This window comes from Danio rerio, chromosome 4, assembly GCF_049306965.1.
Source record: "Danio rerio strain Tuebingen ecotype United States chromosome 4, GRCz12tu, whole genome shotgun sequence".
Lineage (NCBI taxonomy): Eukaryota > Metazoa > Chordata > Actinopteri > Cypriniformes > Danionidae > Danio > Danio rerio.
This window is the reverse complement of record NC_133179.1, coordinates 48,734,721-48,747,500: the sequence shown is the minus strand read 5'-3', so window position 1 is coordinate 48,747,500 and position 12,780 is coordinate 48,734,721. Positions and strand designations below refer to the sequence as shown.

General features: G+C 40.4%; 1 protein-coding gene across 1 annotated transcript; it reads right to left on the bottom strand.

Moving 5' to 3' along the window:
- Positions 1-2,295: 2,295 nt before the first annotated feature.
- On the bottom strand, positions 2,296-10,464 carry LOC794656 (FISNA and NACHT domain-containing protein). Its single transcript, NM_001128355.1, is given in 6 exon segments — positions 2,296-4,092; positions 4,188-4,383; positions 5,281-5,335; positions 6,759-6,866; positions 10,007-10,114; positions 10,286-10,464. Coding segments are annotated over 6 exon segments (1,794 nt in total). The 5' UTR covers positions 10,330-10,464; the 3' UTR covers positions 2,296-2,809.
- Positions 10,465-12,780: the final 2,316 nt, after the last annotated feature.

The following is a 12,780-nucleotide window of genomic DNA, read 5'->3' as shown; positions in this document are numbered from 1 at the left end:
ACATCACATGAAGCTGTAAAGTCTGCTGTGAGGAATAAGACACATTTGACCTCAGAAGGAAATCTTGAAGTATAAAGTGTCATTGAAAATGAGCTGATTTCCATTATTTATATTTAGATCATCTTTAGATCATATTTAGATTATATTGTGGACAATATTGTAAATAAAGTAAACACACACAAACTCAATCTCTTGGTGTCTTTGTCTCCTGTCTGACAGTCACTAGAGCTGTAGTCAATCCACCTTTGAGTCCAAATGTTAACAAGGCCAAGACACTTCTTCAGTTTAGATAATAAGACTGTGATGAGACGTTTATATGTTTTCAGGAAAACTGCAAACTGTCCAAACATCAGAGCAGGTCAAAACCTCACCAGGGCCCAAAACCCTACAGACCCCACAGGGTTCACTTTGTCTTCATCACTGTTATTTATTTATTGCCAGAACATCTGACAAATTCTGAAATAAACTTTTCCAATAAACAAATGCAAATATAAACAAGAATATAATATGAACATGTAAAATATGAGTACAGAATTTACAGAATATTCATCTAAATAATATTTAAATACAGTCATACAGTTCTGTATATTAGAAGAAGTATTTTACACTTTTTTTGTATTTTACTCAGTAATGCTTTTGAATGCATTTGTCTACACACACATTTTTATAGATATGAATAAAATAACACCCATAAATATAAAAAAATAAAAATTGCCAACACACAGTGGGGAAAAGGGCTTCCCATATTTGTTAAACCCCTATGTAACTCTCTGTTTGTTGTTGCTGTTAAATGGAAGAGTATTTACCTCAGTGTGTCCAGTTTACAGTGTTGACTCTTCAGTCCATCAGAGAGCTTCTTCACTCCTGAATCCTGCAGGTCATTGTTACTCAGGTCCAGCTCTCTCAGCACACAGTTTGAGGATTGTAGAGCTGAAGACAAACTCTCACAGCACTCAACAGTGAGATTACAGCTCTGTAGCCTGTGTAGAGGACAAACACAATATTTATGTGTTCATTTGGGACCTCATTGATTAACAATGCTTACTCATAAAAACGACCAGATTTCCTCCTTATGGTTGTATGTACTAACAGTAGTGTAGCATGATATACCGATATTATAAAAGCATAGCGATACCCTAGCTCTCAAAACAATACAATTCTGAATTTTTTTTAGTACCGGTACTTTTATTTGACAGCTGTAGTTGTGAGTGCTCGTCTATAGGGAGCAGTGTGGGAGCCGGGCGCTGCTTCTACAGCAGGGGTCTCAAACTTGTGGTCTGATACTCTTGGGACGATAGTTTGTGGCCCCACCTTCATTCAAAAGTTTAATGTTAGTGCGGTCTGTGAGTTTGATGTCTATGGCACTTTACAGTTTTGTTTGTGGAGCTGAACGAGCCCACCAATCAGAGTGGGGTATATGGCTCTCGGGGGCGGGACATCAGCTGAACATGACACAGGCAGAGAAACATTGTCCAATGAGTGAAAGTTACAGCAGTGTTGCCATGGAGTGTTTCTCTGTGATTGCTGGCTGCCTTGTTTCTATTGGGCACATGCAGACATTCATCCCAGTGTGCTTCATTCACAACACTTTAAAAAAAGTTGAGTAAGTTGCTGCCCAGCGGGACATTATTAATATATAAATGTATATAAATCAGAGCTTAATTTGAGCAGGATCTTGCAGGATCCTGTTCCGGTAAATGTCAGATATTTGTATTAGGGCTGCTACAACGAATCAATTAAATTGATAAAAATTGATTACTCAAAGCGTTGGCAGTGAATGTCATAATTGAATTTCATTATCGATTTATGTCACACGACACGGGGACGTTTGATTATTAAAAAACACGCGGAGTGAACACAGTCTCTCTCGCTCACTGAAATAGACTTCAGCACATCAGACAGGGATTAGGAGAAAGGGAGTTCAACAGCAGGTGTGTTGGCTGGAGCTGATAAAGAGAAAGACGTGTCATATCATCACAATTATGCAGCATTTTAACCGCCTAATGCCTTTTTATGTTTTAGATGAACATCTACATGTAAATACAAACAAGCACTAATAAAACAAGACATTTAGAGTTTGTGAAACACACAAGAAAGTCGATGAAAGTCCAACAATTCATTCAAATATAAATTGCTGATGTGTTTTATTCATATCAGATACACATGGTGAAAGTAACTATAAAGTTGAATCTATTCTTCTCTAAGTTCACCAGACACTCACTTGCATGCATACTGGGAGTAACTGGTGTTTTTACATGCTGAATCCTGCTTGTTCTGCTTTATGAATAAGGTTTTCACTGCAAGTAAACATGGCACTTTGACTTACAGAGCTCTTTTGGAGGTTTTGATGACTGCTGATAGTCTGATGAGACACTCATCTGATCTCTTGAATTTCTGAAGTTCAAACTCCTCCAGGTCCTCCTCTGAGGTCAACAACACAAAGACCAGAGCAGACCACTGGGCAGGTGAAAGGTCAGCAAATGACAGACTTCCTCTACTGAGGTGAGACTGAATCTCTTTCAGCAGAGTTTGGTCGTTCAGTTCATTCAGACAGTAGAACAGATTGATGGATCTCTCTGGAGACAGATTTCCTTCAAGTTTCTGCTTGATGTAGGCAATTATTTCCTCTTTGCTCTGGTCTCTGTCATCCTGCTGTGTCAACAGGCCTCGTAAGAGTTGTCGACTGGACTGGAGTGACAGACCGAGAAGGAAGCGAAGGTAAAGGTCCAGATGTCCATTCTCACTTTCCAGAGCCTTGTCCACTGCAGCCTTCAGCAAATCAATCATGCCTTTATTTCTGCTTTTCTGTCTAAAAATAAATCCTCTCACTGTGCAGATGTTGATAAAGGGCTGCAATGAACTCCTGAATGCTCAAGTGAAGAAAGCAGTACATGGTACCAAGAATGATTCTCGTCTCCTTCTTAAAGATCTGGGTACACATGCCTGAGTACACCGATGCCTTATAGACGTCAATGCCACAGTCTTTCAGATCGCTCTCATAGAAGATCACATTGTTTCTTTCCAGCTGCTGGAAGGCCAGTTTCCCCAGTGAAAGGATGAGCTTTGGATCCCAGGAGACATCTGCTGTGTTTTCTCCATCAAACTTTCTTCTGCTCTGCTGGATCTGAAAGCGGAGAAAGTGTGTGTACATCTGTGTCAGAGTCTTGGGAGATTCCTTCAGTGTTTCAGCATGAGCCCTGTGTTTCAGTTTCAGTATGTTCTGGAGAACAGTGGCTGAAATCCAGCAGAAGACTGGGATGTGGCACATAATAAAGAGACTCTTTGACTGTTTAATGTGATCAATGATTTCTCTGGCCTGATTCTGATCTGTGAGTCTCTTTCTGAAGTACTCCTCCTTTTGGGCATCATTGAATCCTCGTATCTCTGTCAGCCGGTCGATACAGTCAGCAGGAATCTTACTGGCAGCTGCTGGTCTGCTGGTGATCCAGATGAGAGCAGAAGGAAGCAGATTTCCCTTGATGAGGTTCGTCAGGAGAACATCCAGAGAGACTGCTGAAGATACATCACGACACGTCTCATTACCAGCAAAGTTCAGAGGAAGACGACATTCATCCAATCCATCAAGGATGAACAGGACTTTGAATCGTGTGCTTCTTGTAAGGTTCAGTCCTTTAGTCTCTGGCAAAAACTGAGTTATGAGGTCTTTTAAACTTTGTCTTTCTTTCTCCTTTAAGTTCATCTCTCTGAATGGAAGAGGAAATATGAAGCTGATGTCTTGATTTTCTTTCCCTTCAGCCCAATCCAGAACAAACTTTTGCACAGAGACTGATTTCCCGATGCCAGCAACTCCTTTTGTCAGGACAGTTCTGATCCGCTCGTCTTGTTCAGCTGCTTCAAACAAATGTTTGCATTCAACCTGTATCTCTAGTGACTGATGAGGTCTGGAAGCAGCTTCAATCTGTCTGATCTCATGTTCAGTGTTGACCTGTTCACTCGCACCCTGAGTGATATAGAGATCTGTGTAGATGTTATTCAGAAGTGTGGAGTCTCCTTGCTGAGCAATTCCTTCAAACACACTTTGATATTTCTTCTTCAGGCTACATTTAAGCTGATTAATAAAGAACAACTCGCCTAAACACAGAAGCAAAGAAACAGACAGATTTAGTCTCGACTTTTCCAGCTATATTAGTAAGTGTCAGTCAGACTGACGGTCATGAGTCTCTTACCCTGGAGAGTATCAGCAGCTTGATCTTGCTTCATCTCTCTCAGGAAGAAGAGTGTGAGATCAAGAGCTGCTTCTGTGAGAATGCTTCTGTTCTCAATAAACTCCTTTATAAACTCTTGTCTGTTTTTGTGTTGTAAGATTTTCCTAAAGTTTTCCAGTTGATTCTTCAGAAATCTGATCATTTTACTCTCAAGATTCTATGATTGAAGAAAAGAGAAGATCAATATTTAAATAAAACATTCATTAACATACAGTTGTACATCCACAAACTACTCAATAAAGACAAAAAGACATTATAATATGAGTCTGTTGAACGCTTGATTCTGATTGGCTGATAAACTTTGTAAGGTGTTGTTATTTTCAGATAAACACACAGCTAAAGCAGATTTGGCAGGTTTTGAGCACATGACAGTTCCATATCTCTACACTGAATGGTTCCAGTAACTTCACAGTCAAACATCACATCAAAACACACAGAAAACTTTGGATTTATGAGAAACTAGTTTCACACAGGAGAAGTTTGAGGACAAAAACCTGACAAATGTCTGGAACACAACATGGCGGCTTTAGCTGTGGGAACATCAGCATCCCAGCAAACAGATTTCAATTATTACATTTATATTTAAAAGAAGTCTAATAGATGTTTAACAACAGCCCAAAACTAGACTAGTCATCAGATATGCAGCAGTGTGAATCTGTCTGATCTGTGTATTTGATGACTAGTCTAGTTCTGGACTATAGTTAGATGTTTAGTAGATTTTTAGGTTTATCTGCTTAAATTGACCCTTTTTTGGTCTGGCTATCATTGTTTAGACATCTATTAAAAACTGCAGAATAATCCACTCTGGTCTGTTGAATTATTAGAAAATAATGCACACTAAATGTGTAATGTGTGTGAACTATTCGCGAATAATTTAATGATTTGCAGTTAATTATTCCTCACTTAACAAATACTTTTTAATTCTTAACATCTTTAATTACATGAAAAATAACAGTTACAAATGAAATGTGTTGCAGAAGCAGGATCTTTTCCAGTAAACATTTTCTGTGTTATATTTACAGTTTAAATATGAATCAAAATGAGTTTTTCCTACCTGGAAGATCCACTGGAGATTGTCTGAATAAGAAACTAAATCTGCCACTAGGTGTCTGTAAATGAGTCAAAGTAATTGAATCATTTGATTCATTCACACTACCGATTCATTTAGAAGTGATTAGGTGCGTTCGACATGAAGCTCAGCTGCAGCCGGTGATCAACGAGATTAGCCAAGAGCAGGCGGGGCGGAGTTGAAAACAGAGCCGTCAAGACGGACAGCAGGACACTTCGGGACTCAAAGTTGCTGCAGTCATGATGACCGATCACATGGCGTCATCATAATTTTTTGTTATTTTTATTTATCACAAAAAAACATTTACAAATAAAGTAGAATACAGTCTCTACAAACTATAGTTCCTTTTTAAACAATAAGGGAGAATTATGAATAACATATAACAAATGCATCAGAGAAATAAGAGGAAATGAGAGGTTAATATAAACATAAAAACGAACAGGTCTATTAAATACAAAGCAATAAGCACAAATTCTAGGAGTTAAACATCAATCTTTAGGCTAATATTTCTTGTTTGTAAAAAGCAAAACAAGTTGTTTTGATTAGGTCTTATTAAATGAGATTATTTGGATAATGAAAGTATTTTCAAAAAAGCATTTTAATCCAAAAAGATTGTGTTGAAAAGAACAAAAGGTAAAATAAGTGAGCTATGTAGAAGTTTCCCAGAAAGAGCAGGTAGCCTTTAAACTGCTAGACAGGAAATAAAATATATATTTATATTATAATAATAAAGCCATTTTATAATTATTTAATAAAATAGTTATTTAACTTAATTTGTTAAGAGAGCTTTAAGGTGGCAGGATCAATGATGATGATTATTTATTCAAGTCTGTATTTGAGTTCATAGCTTATTCACTAAAATATACACTAAAATAGATAATTTAAATTGTTCATGGAGATGAATGCAGTAAATGGTCTGTATAAAAAAGTTAAAAAATAAACCTTTGCAAACAAGCCAGCGTTTATAACCAGATTATTTAACAAAAGATGATTACTGCAGTAAAATATTTGTAGTCTTTTAATAAGCAAGATGTGTACAGGATAGAGAGGGTGTGAAAAGTGAATTGTTTGTTTTGAAACTTTTGAATAGGAATTTGTCCAATTATAAACCCGAAATACACGTGTTTGTTGTTATGTGGTGAACTCAGCCAATCGTGTAATATCGGTGTCGTCATCAGAGCTCCTGCAGTCGCTCTTCAGAAGCTGCACAGTCTGAGTCTGCCGTCTGATCTCGGAGCGCTGTCGCGGTACTTTAATGCCACATGTGACAGTCACATGGCGTCAGCGCAGCATTAATCCGAACAAGATTTCTAACCAGCATGCACCGCTTTAAGACAGATTTCGATCGATCTGCGCAGCGCTGCATGAAGTCGAACGCACCTATTCTCTTTACTGGATTGTTGGTTCACAATAATATGCCTGAAACAATCCATGTGTGATCAATAATGTGAAACACAAAATACCTTCGGGCAGATGATGGTGTTTTCTCTCTGAGGTCTGGTGGAAGATGACCCATTGACCAGTCACTCTTCAGAGACACAGAGCTGGACACACATGATCCTGATCTCACACTGAACACACAAACACACCAGAGGAATAAACTGCAGGACAAACTTCAGTCTCCTTTATAAGTGTATTAAAACTGACAAAAGAGAAAATTTTTGGAAAAAAACAGATTTCACCAGGCACAAAACTAGCACAAAGTAACTCTTAGCTCAAGGTCAGGCTGATCAGGTCTGTTAAACAGATTAGACTTACAGTGCGTACAGAAAGTATTCAGACCCACTCTTTGTTCTATTGTGGTAAAATCATTTAAGTTCATTGTTTCCTCATTAATGTCCACACAGCAGCCCATACTGACAGAACAACACTGAACTGTAGACGTTTTTGCAGATTTCATAATAAAGAAAAGCTGAAATATCACATGGTTCAGACTCTTTGCTGTGAACTCAGCTGCTGTCCATTTCTTCTGATCCTCCTTGAGATGGTTCTTCACCATCAGTTGAGTCCAGCTGTGTTTGAATACACTGATTGTCACGTTTTAGCGTGATCAAAACAATAAACAAAAAGGTGCGGATCCAAGTGCAGATTATTTATTTACAGTGCAACCAACAAGGTGATAAGAATACAAAGTAACAAATAAACGACAAAACCAGAAACTAAATCAGAGACGAGGCTCAGGAAAAACAAACTCAAACAACTAAACCTAAATAGAAAACAGACGAGACAATAACACACAAACTAGACTAATGCAAAATACAAGAACAGGATCAGAATAACAAACTAGGACTCTTAGACTTACTCGATACTCAGACAAGGAAGACAAACAACGCGATAACAAACAGTGGTGAAATGGTAGTATAAATAGTCCAGATAATCAACAGTAACACAAAACAGATGTGATGACAGGTCAGTGTAGGTGTTCCGGTGTGTGCGCGGGGCATGTATGAAAATGTAGTTTTTCCTGGGGCACTGTAGCGCCTACAAAGTCCTAGAGCACTACAGCGCCCTCAGGTGGTCACAGACGGATGTGACATTACCCCCCCTCTAAAGAGCGGCTTCCAGACGCTCCCAGACTACTTGGGGGCGGAGCGGAGCAGGAACAAAGGGAGGGATGGGAGGGCCAGATCAGGGTCAGTCTGTGGGTCAGGCGCCCCAACAGGAAGCCAGGGTGCAGCCGGGGAATCAGTCCGAAATGAGAACCACCAGGGAGGGGCGGGAGGGATGACCCACGGATGATCCTGCAGAAAACACAAGGCAGGGAACCCCAAGAGAGCCAGCTGGAGAGGCAACTGGACAGGAGCCGGTGGGACTGGAGGCAGCTGGACTGGAGCCAGCGGGACTGGAGGCAGCTGGACTGGAGCCGGCGGGAGTGGAGACAGCTGGACTGGAGCCAGCGGGAGTGGAGGCAGCTGGACTGGAGCCGGCGGGAGTGGAGGCAGCTGGACTGGAGCCGGCAGGACTGGAGGCAGCTGGACTGGAGCCGGCGGGACTGGAGGGAGCTGGACTGGAGCTGGCAGAGCAAGGAGCCCGAGCGAGGTCGGCAGAGCAAAGAGCCGGACTGAAACCGGCAGGGCCTGGAGCCGGACTGGGGCCGGCAGGGCAAGGCGTCTGGGAGGTGCCGGCAGAGCAAGACGTCTGGATGGCGTTGGTAATGCCAGGAGCCGGGCTGGGACCGGCAGGGCGAGGAGCCTGGGTGGCGCCGGTAAGGCCAGAAGCCAGACTGGAACTGACATTGTACTGCGCTCTGGGGCTGGAGCCGACACTGGCTGGCGCTCTGGGGCTGGAGCCGACACTGGCGGGCGCTCTGGGGCTGGAGCCGACACTGGCGGGCGCTCTGGGGCTGGAGCCGACACTGGCGGGCGCTCTGGGGCTGGAGCTGTCCTCTTCCTGCGCCTCCCTCGTCTGGTGGTTTGAGACGTGAGAACGGTGTCATCTGGAGAAGGAGCTTGCTCTGGAACTGGAGCTGATACTGGCGGGCATTGTGGGCATAGAGAAGAGGCTGAAGTTTCACACAGCTCCAGAAGACTCTCCAGGGGCTCTGAGAAGGGTATTCTTCTGGTAACCCGACGCAGGTAAGTCCGTAACTCCAGTCCTGCCTCTCTCCTCTTTCCTTTAGTTAAATCAGCTGGCCCCGAAAATATCCCTCTCTGTTGCCATCTACTCAGGCCTCCCTCCTGAGGGTTCTCCTCCTTCAAGGCAACAGAGAGGGGGGAGCCAGCGATTAGCAAAGCCTCCTCCACAAACCGATACAGGTTCCAGTCATCCTCGTATGGCGGCATGCGTGACCGGACTGGTTCCAAAAGTCCTCCCCGAAAAAACATCATTAGCAAGAGGTCACTGTGAGAGCTCTTCGCAGCTAATTGCAAAAACTCCTTTATATATCGCTCAATAGAGCGATCACCTTGTTTAAGGCGCACTATAATATTATCCGCTGGATCCATTTAAAAATTGCGTCGTTCTGTCGCGTTTGGACTTGATTAAAGCCACACACCTGTCTATATAAGAGCTTACAGCTCACAATGCATCTCAGAGCCAATGACAATCATGAGGTCAGAGGAACTGCCTGAACAGCTCAGAGACTGAATTGAGGCAAGACACAGATCTGGTCAAGGTTACAGAAACATTTCTGCTGCACTGAAGGTTCCTCAGAGCACAGTGGCCCCATAATCCTTTAATAGAAGATGTGTGGGACGACCAAACATTTTCTAGAACTGGCTAAACTGAGCTGTCAATAGATCTGTCAAATGCTCTGATCCACTGATTTACAACAAAATAAATGTAAAGGTATTGAAGCTTCATGAAGCAGCGCTCCAAAATCAGCCATCAGCTCTGTTTACTGGAGTACTCTTGGTGATTAGCGGTGTGTTACTCGTTCATGTACACTCAGAGCGTGTTTCGCTGGTGTGTGTTTAATCTTCTGTGTTTATTGTTCGCTGTCTGGATATTGGATTACTCTTTGTGGATTACCCTTGATTCTGATTGATTACTCCTGTTTTGTCCCCTTGCCTGTCTAAAAGATACTCTGAATAAGAAACTAAAACCATAACTAGGTGTCTGTAAATGTCTAAATTCACCAAAAGTCATTGAGTCATTTGATTCATCCAAACAACTGATGCATTTACTAATGACTCTATTTTCTGGATTGTTGGTTCACAATAACATGTTCAATACAGTCCAAGTGTGACCAATAATGTAAAACACTAAATACCTTTTGACTGATGATGGTGTTTTCCCTCTGAGGTCTGGAGGAGGACCACCTTTAGACCAGTCACTCTTCAGAGACACAGAGCTGGACACAAATGATCCTGATCTCACACTGAACACACAAACACACCAGAGGAATAAACTGCAGGACAAACTTCAGTCTCCTTTACAAGAGATTATCAGACAAATATGAGTTTGTTCAGTTTAATTCAGCACAGACTAATAGTTGACTGAAGATCTGTCTGTTGTCATGTTGAAATAATGGTGTAAAAACAGTCAATACCTGTGTTTCTCTGAGAGAGAGCCCTTTACTCGCTCCTCTGCCATACTGCAGCTAAAACACCAATGCAGACATTAGCAGAGCTTTCAGGAAACTATCATACACACATACATACATATATATATAGTCCTTAACATGAATGCAGTTGGTTCTACCCTGATCTGACATCTCAGCTGTTTCACATTTGATTTAAAGTAAATGCATGTTATATAGAGTTTATCAAGAGAAGTTCAGGTTCAGCCAATTGTTGATTTAGTGAGTAATAAAATGTCTCTCTACTAAAGAGGCTATTTGGTTAATGAGTTACTCTGACGGTCAAAGGTTAAATGCAGTGTTGTTTAAGGATCGTCAGCTTGTTGTTTTCAGCTTTTCTTCCTGTTCAACTGAAGGTCTGCTTTAACTTTACTTTTGATTTGGTGACTCTGAATGTTTAGAGTTATATTTAATGCTGAATTATTGGACACTATTGAGTCAGTCTGATATAGAAGAGCACAAACACTTTAAAGGGATTAAAAATAAAGCTTTTAGACACAGTGTTTAAATGAGCGTGTTTGACTCAGTGTTTAATCTGTGTTTGAGGATTTGATCTTCAGGATCAGACATTTAAATCACACTCACACATATAAACCCTTCATCATCTCCACAAATCAGCGTAATGTAGAAGTGTTAAACTCACATGCAGAAGTACAGACGCTCTTGTGCAGCAGGAACACAATCTGAGCTTTCACTTCACTAAAACACACCTGTGTGATCTACAGGTAGATCCTGAAATATTACTGGCTCCACAGAGTGACACTGACATAAATATTCATGAGACTCTCCTGACTGTGGGCGTGTCCTGAAGACGAGTGTGTTGATGGAAGATTTAGAGAAGGTTTTAAAGATGAAACCTGAGAGGTCTCTGATGAATATTTACAGCAATGTTCAACCTTTAAAATAAGATTAGAGATTTCTATATAAATGAATAATGTTTAACCAGAGGACAAATCAAGAAAACCATTAAACAGTATTACATTCAGTTCAAATGTTGTAGTTTGTCTTTTATTTATTGTTTGCAACACATAATTTGAATGTACATGTGTTATCTCTCTATTTCTGAAGGGGTTTTCAGACTCTTATTTTAATCAATATACCTGTTTATCAATACTTGCTATTACAGTACAGATGTTTAATACTATTTTTTATGGTCATTTTTCAAAATTCAGGATAAAAAGTCAATAAAAATATGAATAATTTTCCTCAGAAAATGGAAGACGGGGTTGATGTGTTTTGGTTGTGACAAATGATTTATTATTATCAGTAAAAAATCTTACTTAGCAGCTTTTATTCATTTATTTGTTCTTTTAATTATTTGTTTAAAGGGAAATAACATAAGTAAATGCATAGTTATACACAAATCATTATAAAAGGGAATGTTAAATTAAATACAGATAACTTAATCATCTGAGTAGATCTTTACAGTAACTCTGTATTGAAATCAGGGAGTGATTAAAACCTTTAGATCGGTGGAAAAGAGTTGACAGATTCAGGATCAGTTACCACATTGTGTTTAGTGAATGTGATGTTTTCCAAATAGTGTAAGAGTTTTAGTTCACAATCCATAAACAAGATTATCTTAATCAGTTATAATGATCAATTTACAGAACACTGAAATATAATAATGAGATAACAAGGAAGCAGAATAGTTTAGTGTAATCACAACTGAAACAGTCATTTAATAATAGTGTCTGACTCATTTTACAAATCTAACACATAAATCATTACATGGGTAATATATATCTGTAATATTTTAAAATGGCTTTCCTTTACTTTATTAAGAGGTGGTTTCCTGGACCAAGATTAAGCGTAGTCCTAGACTGAAATGGCCATTAGATCAGACTAACAGAAATGTGCTTTCTCTGTCACGGTTTTAAAAAGTCTAAGACTTAGTCTAGTCCAGAACTGAACAGGCTGATTTCCTGCAGGAACACTAGAGCAACTTCAGGACTAAACTGGGGCTTAAATTAAACCTATCAGGAGGCAGGTTTAACTTCAGATTCATTTCATTTGGAGGACACATGGATTACCTGGACTATGTCAATGATGATCAGCGCTTTCCACCAGCCAGGCAAGTTCTTGCAGACAGAAGTGACCTAGTGCAAGGTTTTGATGAATAAAGTGTTCGAGATGCATAAAGTAAACCATTTGTGAATTAAAAGCACATCACATGAACCTCCCTATTGCTGGAACCCAGGCTAACTACAATGTACTGTTCAATGAATATGGAAATGTCCCAGGAGTCATCGGCTGCATAGAGGGAACCCATATTCCCATTAAGCGTCCCTCTACTCCAGATGCGGAGGAATACAGGAACCAAAAGAACTGGGTTTCCATCAATGTCCAAGGTGTATGAACTCCCCAGTTAGAGTTTTCAAACATTGCTGCACGGTGGAAAGGTGCAACTCATGATCCTCCTCAGCTCATCTCTGTATACTCAGTTTGACAGAAGAGATCGTAAT